General features: G+C 43.6%; 1 protein-coding gene across 2 annotated transcripts; it reads right to left on the bottom strand.

Annotated features, from left to right (window-relative positions):
- Positions 1-2,543: 2,543 nt before the first annotated feature.
- On the bottom strand, positions 2,544-4,385 carry id2a (inhibitor of DNA binding 2a). Of its 2 annotated transcripts, XM_069886239.1 has the most exons (3): positions 3,860-4,385; positions 3,603-3,666; positions 2,544-3,104 (listed from the first exon to the last, which is right to left on the bottom strand). In XM_069886239.1, exons 1-2 carry the CDS (start codon positions 4,214-4,216, stop codon positions 3,610-3,612), a joined length of 414 nt encoding a protein of 137 aa, XP_069742340.1. In that variant the 5' UTR covers positions 4,217-4,385; the 3' UTR covers positions 2,544-3,104; positions 3,603-3,609. The 2 variants fall into 2 exon arrangements, with proteins under 2 accessions (XP_069742340.1, XP_069742341.1); XM_069886240.1 differs by lacking the exon at positions 3,603-3,666.
- Positions 4,386-10,969: the final 6,584 nt, after the last annotated feature.

Below are 10,969 nucleotides of genomic sequence, written 5' to 3' on the forward strand. Positions count from 1 at the left end.
TTATCACTTTGTTGTCTATGGGAGCTTGCTGTATGCCATCAATTGCCACAGTCCCTACATCACAACACTGGCCACACTTCCAATGTACAAAAATAAAATTATTTCAGAGAAGGTGTGTTCAAGATTGGAGCTTTATAAATGTAATCTTTTCTTTCATCTGTTACTCTGCCATTCAATGAGTACACTACATTGGCAGTCCACTGAGTTTGAACTGAACTGCAAGCACTCAACAAGTCATAAGAAAATCACGAGGGGAATTTTTAAGGCAAATTGTAATCTTCCTTTTGCAAAGGGGAAGTCTAAAACTTAGAGGAAATAGATTTAAAGTGAGAGAGGGGAAAGGTATCAAAGGGACTTGAGGAGCTGACAGAGAGTGGTAGAGGCAGGTACAATTAATTACACCATTGAAAAGCCATTTGGACAGATACACGGATAGGGAAAGTTTAGATGGTGGGGTGTCATGTTTGCACCAGCGATTGGGACTGGGGTTCAAACCCTATGCTGTTTGTGTAAGGAATGTGTACATTCCCCCTGTGCCTGCATGGGTTTCCTCCAGGAATTTTGGTTTCCTCCCACCCTTCGAAAACGCACTGGGGTTGTAGGTCAGTCAAGGGTAATTGGGCAGCATGGGCTTGTGGGCCGAAAGAGCCTGTGACTGTGCTGTATGTTTATAAATTTAAGTAGATGGATGTGGGCAATTGCCCACCATCTTCTCCCTGCATGGTGAGCCCAATCCTTCAATTTCCTATCTTCTGCTCTGTTCAGCCTCAAAATCCAATTGATTAGTTCATACACATTGTGCAATGTTCATATACACTGAAAATTTTTTGCTGCAGCTGGAAAAAAAAATCAGAAAGTCCCCAAACGGTCTTCACTTCTGGACTCAAGTCCCTGCAACTTCATTTCTAACTCTCTCAGGTGTCGTCCCGTGAGCTTCTGGTCACCTTCCTTCCCCTGCACTTATTTTCGGAGAATGCCTGGAGGTGCCTTTAGTTCCAGCGCTGGGAGTGGGCGTGCTGCCGGCAGAGGGCGCAGCGCTCTCACTAACCAGGAGGCGGACGGCTCTCCCAGGACGATTGTCCCACCTCATTCCTCATCTTGTAAATACTGCGGAGCACGAGCACCGGTTTCATTAAAAAAAGATAAGGTGGTGAATGATTCGAATAAGGGGAATGATGGCGAAAAGGGATCTCCCTGGGCTCATGGTGCATTGGCGTCAGTGTCACTTTGCAGGAGCCGGATTGGCGTCCCGGGAATTTGGAGCGAGTTGACCCAGAGGGGTGCAGAAACGGGGAGAATGCATCCCGGGCTCGGACTCTATCCCAAACACCACACCGTTGCCTTTAGTATCCTCGCCGCATTTTCGAGTGATATATCATAGGAAGTATTTGAATAAATCTCGTGTCCGCCCCCTCCCCGATATTAAGGCGCGGTAATATTTATGTATCCAATTAGATAGGCTGTTCACGAGCTTTTATCGGGATCCCCTTGTCCTTGTTCTGTGCAATGATGTATCTTATCACCTTGTCTGCACTGATGAGCGTCGGAGCAGCCTGCCAACTTTTTTTGAGCGGCCCAAAGTGGGCACCCTGGAACGCACAAGCTTCACTGAACCTATGCAAGATTATGTTGTGAACTGGGGGAAGATGTCTCCATCCAAACCCCTCCTCCCGCTTCTGTAATTAATAACACTGGGATCGTATCCATTGGCGGCCGGTGCAGAACCTTGTAATTAGCCCTGGAGATGGTGCTGCGGAATGCGCTGTGTGCGAATGTGGGCGGCCCTCTGAAGGGCAGAACAGGGCAACATCTCCAGACTCGCTGGTGTCCCCCACACATCTGTTTCACGCAGGCTTTTTTTTACTATTTCACTAGCTACAGGTGAGAGATTTCGCAAGCTTCCTCCTTTCAGAATGGGGCTGGCTAACTGGATAATCCTGTCAACAGCTGCACACGAAACAAGCAGCTCTTAGTTCTTGAATAGAAGCGCGGTTCCAGTTAACAGGAGCGCGTTCAACAGAAGGCAGCCCATACAGCTGGCATGACATGCAGACTGCCACTAACATAATTAAATTGTGCCTAACATTGCGAAACCAGTTAATTGTCAATGCTTTTTTTCTTTATTTTGAAGCGGTCTTGAACTCGTTTAATCTCGATCCCATTTGAAAAGACCAATTTCGTGGAATCTTAGAAAACTTTACCAGCGTGTCTGAGTTGAGGGCCTCATTGATGGGTAAGTGAATGGCACATTTCAGATTTGAAAATAGTTTACAGTTGTGACCAGAACATGATCTGAGGCTTTCCGAAACCAAAGTCATTTGCGCAGAGCACTGACCTGCTACAAACTGAAAACTAAAGCAGCCAACCTCACCCACGTGAGCTGCAAGCATTGTTTTTTCCTTTTATAATCGATCCGGTTAGTATTGTGGTCTGGGTTTGCACGCACCGTTCGACTCCCCTGTTTCTAGGAATTGCGATTCTGTTGTTTCTAACAGGCCAAGAACACGTCTCGGCCCCTCCAAAGGCACCAAAGTCATTTCACATTCAGTAAGCAACGATTTATTTTGTATAAAAAGTTCGATTTACAATATTAACTTTTATAAAAAGTTTCAGCATAATTAAGTACAGCATGACAACGTTGCAGAAATGCACATCTCTGCTCTATACACAGTACTCTGATTAGAGTTCACAATGTTGAATATCTCACAAATTCCGCGCCAGTTCTCCGCCAGAAAAATAAAATCCGGCAAAAATGTTATATTTTACATCAACAAGCTCATCTCCCGACCACGCTCCACCTTCCCAGGATGAAGCCGCCTTCCCCTCCGCAATGTATGTGTGTGTGTGTGTGTGTGCGCGCTTCCCTCAACCGGGATAGATTAATAATGAAACTAAGGGGGGGGGGGGGGGGGGGAGAACAACTGCGAGCCTTCCAAAAGAAGAAAGGCCTTTCAGTCCGTTTATAAATAACCGATCAGACCGGGTGAAAGGGAGCTGGAGGATCATTTAGAAAGTCATTCAGTCAATGATTGTTGTTAGGTCACTTGGCTTCGATCGCTCCAGGGGCTGCATCAGCTCAGTCAGGCCTCGTGATGTGCGAACACCTGCAAAACATTGAATAGAAAGAGGGGCGTGTTAGCAACAACACACACACATACATACACAGAGAGAGAGAGCTTGGGCCTTCGGACAGACTGGCGCCACAGAGGAAGCCGCAGAAACAACATTTTGCAAGACTCCAGCAGCCTCAAAGACGCAACTCTACAGAGCGCCTCTTAAAACAAACTCACGTGCATCCACCCGGGGCCAGTGTTAGTTAGGCTACTTTATTTTAAGCATTGAGAAATTATGAATGCGCTCACCGTCACGACGTAGAGAGAAAAAAAAATCAGGTTCATGGGGTGGGGGGAACCTGCAGAATGGATTTTGTCCAGTCTTAATAACGGCAGGAATTTCCAAGCATCTAGTTAATTTCTACGTCCCGTCTCACGTGTCCCTTTCGCTATATCTATGGGATTTCTCAGTAATCGAGGTTTTCTAATGACTCCGGAGCACCAAAAGACAGACACACATGCACATACAAAACAGGCATTTGCACCTACCAGTTGGTCAGCGACAAAACGCCTTACTGTCGTCCGACAACAACTGTTTGGGGAATTCAGATGCCTGGTAAAAAAAAAAGCAAAACGTGAATCCCCGCCGACTGACACAGAGATTGAAAATGGATCAGCAGATTTCAAGCAAGGGAAATTTTTTACCCCCCTTCAAACTTCCATGCACTTTGATGGTTGCATTTAGAATGGTTCACCGGCCTAACATCAGCGTGCATTTACTGGGCGACTGAAATGAGAGGCAATACCTGTAAGGAGAGGATGGCAACGTCTGTGTTGAGGGTTGACAGGGGCGTTCTGGAGGGGGAATGCTGGCTTTGATGGAGGACGATAGAAGGCTGCGTGTCCAAAGCGATCTGCAGATCCAGGATGTAATCGATGACATGCTGAAGGATTTCCATCTTGCTTACTTTCTTGTTCTGAGGGATGCTGGGGACGAGCTCCTTCAGCTTGGAGTAACAGTCGTTCATGTTGTACAGGAGTCCAAGCGGCTCCTCCACCGGCGCTTTGCTTCTGGAGATGGCAAGACTCTGCTCTGACAGGCCCCGCACAACGTCGCCGCCGCTTTGTTTCCTGGCTGCTCGGATCGGGCTGACAGCTTTCATCTCGGATGCTGGAGACCTCGTTTTTCGGAGAGAAAGAAAATGCTCTTTTTATAGATTAAAAACTATATACCGCAGGCGGGGAGAATCTCGCCGCCACTCTTAACACCTGGGGTCCGTCCGGCCGTTGTTTTCTGTGCCCGGCCGTTTCCAGTTCGCTTATTTATACCAAAACTCCGGGCTTTAATGTGTTCCTTCCCTGCTCCGTTTCATTGGCTGAATGTGAAATGTCAATAACACCGGTCCGCCCGTTCATTGGACAGTCCCCGCGCGGTCGCCCCGCCCCTCTCGGGTCTCCTCTCCCAATTGTCTTCCAGCAGAGGCGGGCTCCGTCTCCGCGACGAGGAACCCGAAAGATAAGTTTTCTTTGATCTGACCGGGGTGGCATTTAAAGGGACTGGCGTCGTGCAATCACCAATCGACCAAATATTTTAATTTTCCACCCATTTGAAACGTGTATTTTGTTTTTGGCTTAAAAGCCTAATTTTAGAAATGATTTGACATTTGCTGCGTTGAGTGTTTGGGGAAGGCGTGTTCTGGATGTGCGCTGTGGTCCACTTGAACCAGCATTGCATCGGCTTGTAAAACCAGGGGGTGGACGAGGTGACTCTGCCTCCAAGTCAGGATACTTTATTTGTAAATGGGATAGGTTAATAGATCTGATGTGAATTCCCCGTGTGTGCAGCGTGATTGGAGCCTTGATTGCACATTCCGTGAACTGGCTTCATACTGTCAGGTTGAAGGTGACAAGCAGCAAATGTACATTAAGATCCAGAATTAACCGTTCATCCACACACCCTGTTTTACACGTTCCAGCTTTCTGTTGTGCCATTTTGAGGTTCTCAGATGTTTCTTCCATGGTCAGCAATTTAGCAAAGGATGAAATTAACAGATGTTCCTTGTGGGCAAAATTGAATATTTTAGGACAGTATTTGGGGTATGTCCTTTCAACGAGGTGCACAACGAGGTGGTCATCAATCTGAAATAAAGGGTCCCGACCCGAAGCGCTGCCTGACCCATTGAGTTCACCCAGCCGCTCATTGATTGAATCCAAAATGTTTTTTTTAAAATCTGGTCTGTTGACTAGTTCCAGCATTGTTAAATTTTAGTTTAAAAAGTCAGCTGGGTTTGGTAACACGCAGATGGCATTATGTCAGTGATTAACATTTGTACTTGCTTTGGAGATAGCATAGCTAGTACACACAAAACCAACAAAATTATAAATGCCCGTTGCTCTGGGAATATATCTAAACCACCAAAGTTATGAACTTGTTTACGTTATTTTAAGTTGTTCACTTGCTTTATTTGTTAATGGAACTCGCATATTTTATAAACAGGCAGATAAGTAGCAGGAATGTTGCTGTCGCAGGTATTGTCATTGGTTCTGCATAAAGGACACTATCAACAGTACATGCCTATTGAAAAACAGGTTTCAGGCTGAGGACTAACATTTAAATTGCAGTATTGACTGGGTAAACACCACCAATGCAAGCAATTGACTTTAGGAAGCAGCTTATTGATCTCAAATGTTCTGCAATTAAAATAAGAGGCCATTAACAACTATTCCAAGATGTGCCAATATTGTTAGATTTTATACATCATAAATAATGCCATCTACTTATTTCACATTCTTTAGGCTTCACATTAAATTAAGATGCGTTGGTCATTATAATTTGAACTTTGAAGTGGATCATATGGCAAACCATTAAGCAAATAAATCTTATGCAGTTTTATAGATGTCCAATGATTTTATGAACTGCTCTTGAACTTTCTCCCTTACTGAAATAGCTTCCCAAGTGATGCAATAGGGGGGTAGGTTGTGGTGGAGCAGGTTGAGCAGTTCCAACAACCTGTATTTGGTCCTGACCTCTGGTAAAATTAAAACAGAAAAGGTCAGGCCATGACCGTGTGAGGAAAAACTGAGTTAATGTTTTGGGACAAAGATATTTAGTTAGAACAGACTTTTGGTGCATTGAAAATGCTTGAAGCTATCATTAAGGAAGAAATAGCTATCATTAAGGATAGAAATTGTTCATCCGGCAGACACAGTGTGGATTCAGGAAGGGCAGGTCTTGTTTAAAAAATTTACTGGAGTTTTTTTGAGGATAGATTGGATGTTGTGGATAGAGGTGGATGTTGTACACCTTAATTTCTGGAAGGTGTTTGATAAGGTGTGACGTAAAATAATTATCAGTAAGAATTTATTGATAAGGATGCATGGAGTTGCAGGTAAAGTATTAGGATAGAACAATAGAAGGCAGAGAGTTGGGATAAATGGATGTTTCTCTGGTTGGCAATCAGTGCAGTGGATGCCACCGAGGTCAATGCAACTGTTCATGATGAACATTAATGATTTGGAAGAGGACACCGTGTGTAGGATTTCTAGGTTTACTAATGACACTAAACTGAGGGGGAAACTAAATTGCCCAAAGGATGCAAAGAGTTTGCAGAGATAGAGATGGGTTCAATGAAAGGGCAAGGGTCTGTCAAATGGAGTACAATGTTGGTAAATGCAAGGTCATTCACTTTGGAAGGAAAAGTAAGTTATTATTGAAATGCTCCTGTTTAATTATTCAAGATAGCTCTGGTCTCCTAACTTGAGAAAATATATGCTGGCTTTGTTGGCCCAGAGGAGGTTAATCAGACTAATTCCAGGGATGAAGGCCTATAAGGAGAGATTGAATTGCTTGGTTCTATGCTCACTGGAATTCTCAAGAATGAGAAGGGATTGTATAAAAACATTAATTATATAAGGGATAGATAGGATATTGGTTGGAAAGTTGCTTCCACTGGTAGGTGAGACTAGAATTAGGCGACATAGTCAAAGATTCAGGAGAAATTTCAGATGGAAATTAGGAGGAATTGCTTTTCCCAGTGTTCAAAGATCCAACTTCAAATTTATGGTCAGAGTACATACATGACATCACATGTATGCAATACAATCCTGTATGCGAGGCAATATTTCTACTTATTGGTAACTGTAAACTGCATTCAAGAAAGATATGTATACAAAAAAGTGTAAACAAAGAAAGAAATGTAACCAAACTGTGTAAATACAGAAAGAAAATGTTCAGTAATAAATGTGCAAAATAAGAGTCCTCAAATGAGTCTCTGATTGAGTCCGTTCTTTAGGAGTTTGATGGCCAAGTTCCTGATCTTGGTGGAATGCGCCTTGAGGCACCTGTACCTCTAGCCTGATGGCGGCAGCGAGAACAGAGATGGATGGAGTGGATATTTGATGATTGCTGGTGCTCTCTGATAGCAGTGTTCCACGTAAATCAATAGTTTTCAAACTGCCCCGTAAACCCACATTCCACCTTAACCAACCCCTATGGCATCGGTGCTCTGATTAGTAAGGGATGCTTAAGGTGGTATGTGAGTGGGAAGGGAAGGTTGGGAACTGCTGCTCTAGACCCAATTGTTACTGAAATATTTTGCTTGAGAAAAATTGTCATTGACCCATTTCCTTCGAAGATATGAAACCGTGCACATAATGAGCCAATTAGGTACGATTAACATAGTAGTTTTTCAAACCTTTTTCTTTCAACTCACATACCACCTTAAGCAATTCCTTACTAATCACAGAGCACTTATGGCACAGGGGTTGTTTAAGGTGGAAGGTGAGTTTAGGGCGGCAGTTCGAAAACCACTGAGTAGATGTACTTGAAGCTGGAAAGAGTGATGTACCACTGGGCTGCGTCCACCACCTTTGCACAGCTTTCCTCTGAAAGGTGTTGGTGCCCCCATGCGGTCAGCACACTTATCAAGGTTTCCGAAACACACTGAACCTCCGCAAACTGGAAGTAGAGACATGGTGCATTCTTCACGAGGGGTCCAAATATTGAATCTGTGGAATTCTCTGCCTATGGAAGCAATAGTGACTGCCTCATTGTGGGGAAAAAGCAACTAAATGGTGCTGAGTTCACGGCCAGATCAGCCATGATCTTCCTGAATGATGGAGCAGGCTCGACGGGACAGATGACCAACTCCTGTACCTACATGTTGTTCTTGCGTGTTGTCTGTAGTTTTGCTTGTTTGAGCTCCCTGTGAGCATCAAAGTTATTAGGTACAAGGGTGCTAGTTTCCCTCCTCATTACATACATGCTAGTTTGTGGATTGATTGCCCACTGCAAGCTGCTTCTATTGTGAATGAGTGGTGGGAGGATCAGAGATAGGTTATCTGGAAATGGGTGGGAGATGAAATTGATCAGAGAACTAGCATAGACTAAATGGGCTGGACCAATTTCCACTATCACAATATAAATCAGTAATTGCTATAAGGCAAAACTTGTGAGACATTAATCTTGTATTTGCTTTGTGGTCCTCAGTAAACTTCGATCATCAAATTAAGAAACACAAAAACATGAGGTAATGTCGCAGCTCTGTAACAGTTTGGTTAGACCACACTCGGAATGTTGCATTCAGTTCTGGTCACCTCACTACAGGAAAGATGCGGATGCTGTAGAGAAGGCGCAGAGATTTACAAGGATGTTGCCTGGATTGGAGAGCATACCTTATGAGTTTAGGTCAGTGGTTCTCAACCTCTTTCTTTCCACTCTCATAACACATTAAGTAATCCATTTCTAACCACAGAGCACCTAGGATGCCACAGGATTGCTTAAGGTGGTATGTGAGTGGAAAAAAATGGTTGAGAACCACTGGGATAGGTTGAATAAACTTGGTCTTTTTTTCCTTGGAGCAATGGAGTGACCTGATAAATGTGTTTAAGATTATAAGAGGCATTGATTATATGAATGGTCAAAAGCTTTTCCCTGGGGCTGAAATGGCTAACAACATGGGGGTAAGTACAGTGGGGATATAAATTTTTCCAACAGTGGTGGAATGTGCTGCAGAAAATAGGGGAGGTAGGTACAATAGGAACTTTTCAATATTATTTTATTGTCATGTAATAAAACAGAAAATATGTTACACAAACTTTCCTTTAGTCAACCTAAGGCAGACAAAAGATTCACAATCAGCAGAAATTGCCCAGGTGCTTTACAGCAAAAGAGAGACCCTCCAGATGCACTGAATGTCCATGGAGTCACATCCTGCAGCCAGCCTGTAGTCCAAACCACCAACAATTCAAATTTCTGATTTTACGTGACTAATAGATACATGGAACTGAAAAAAATGTTATCTCGAAAGGAATTTCTTAGTAGTTGTTAACAAGGTTATCAGGTCAGCAAATTTTGGGCTGAATGGTCTGTGTTGGAGATTTTTATCTACTAAGAACTGCAAATGCTGAAATCTTGAAAGAACAATGAGAAACTGGAAGGATTCTGCAGGTCATTCAGCATTCGTGGAGAAATAAATGCACAGATAACAATGTCAGGATCGTTTGACTGACCATCTCTCTCCAAGGATGCTGCCCGAGTCCCTGCAGCACTAAATTTATAGATTTTTGGTGAACTATTACTGGATTTGCCTCTAAGAATCGAGGTAAACTCAACCCCTGAGGTTTTTTTTTTCCAGTCACGTCTGCTTTTATATGTTTGACCTTATCTGCAGTTTTTTCAGTTTTACTTTTAGATAGGCATAAAGCACAATGTGAACCACAATGCCCATTTTAGTTTGACTACTAGTGCTGCAATTAATTTGTTTCAATTAAGTATTGTAAATTCATTGTCTCCATCCCAGTCGGTTGGTGCTGTAATGCAAAGAAATTCCACTGGATTTCTTAATCTGTGCAATTTAAATGCTACCGCAAGAAAGGGAAAATCTTTGCGAGTTAAATGATAAAATAATGATTCTGTCAACTCATGGTTGGTATTTCAATATGGCAAAACATTCGCTTTTTAAGTTTCATTGCTTTTGTGACTTGCAGACTAACAGCATTTATTTCCCCTTCACACATTAACGTTACGTTAACATAATGGATATTGAATCTTTTAATGCTCGGGTTACAATTCGATCTCACAACCATTAATACTAGTCTCATTACCTTTTATCTGCAACAGTATGTTTGATATGCACTAACATGCAAGCTCCCAGATCCTGGTGATGTCGCAAGGCGAATAAAAAACGGCCAGATTTCATTGCTTTATTTAACAGGCAGCGCTGCAGATTATTTTTTCTTTGTGTTCCTAGAATCTGCAGTACCATTCGTGGTTTTTTTTTGGTGTGTGTAGCAGAGCGATGCAAATTCAAGAAAGCTTTAAGACGTCCAAATTCCCAAGGTCTTGTCCACATCTGGTGCAGGCGGCTTTCTTGCATTGTGTCCTTTTGTGTTCTTGGCCCAGCTGTGTCCATTGGCCCTGCCATTGCCTCCCTGACTGATCGCTGACAGCTGATTAATTGGCAAGAACGAGCGGCTGCGAGCAGCTCCCTCCAACCCGCGCCGACTCGCTGGCGCCAGCTCAGTGACGTCACCCATTCACAGCGACCCTCCAACCAGTCAGCGCGGCGCCGCTCAGGCGGCTGCCATGGCAATAAGCGCTGTCAATCAGGATGGTGTACAAGGGCAGCGGCTGCGAAGCTATTACTCACCGCCCATTATGAGCTGAGAAATTGTCATTGTGTTCGCCACCTCGGCACGGATCGGCCTTTAGGGTCCACACACCTGCACTATTTGCATTTCTAAAGTAGTGGGGGGAGAGAAGAGTGTGGAATCTCAATGCATAAACAGACTGCATATGGATTTCAGCTCGCCTTCTCAATGCCACATGAACTGGTGCAAACTTTAAACAAATTCTGAGGCTTCAATCAGCGAAAACATTTAAGATTTTTTAAAAATGCATTCGAAGACATCTGACT

Source organism: Narcine bancroftii, chromosome 6, assembly GCF_036971445.1.
Source record: "Narcine bancroftii isolate sNarBan1 chromosome 6, sNarBan1.hap1, whole genome shotgun sequence".
NCBI classification, from domain to species: Eukaryota; Metazoa; Chordata; class Chondrichthyes; order Torpediniformes; family Narcinidae; genus Narcine; species Narcine bancroftii.

Bases quoted from the DNA above. Each gene is read 5' to 3' on its own strand.
- id2a (XM_069886239.1), bottom strand. From the start codon at position 4,216: ATGAAAGCTGTCAGCCCGATCCGAGCAGCCAGGAAACAAAGCGGCGGC. The intron at 3,667-3,859 runs GTATTGCCTCTC...TTTTTTTACCAG, and splicing joins TTGCCATCCTCTCCTTACAG to GCATCTGAATTCCCCAAACA.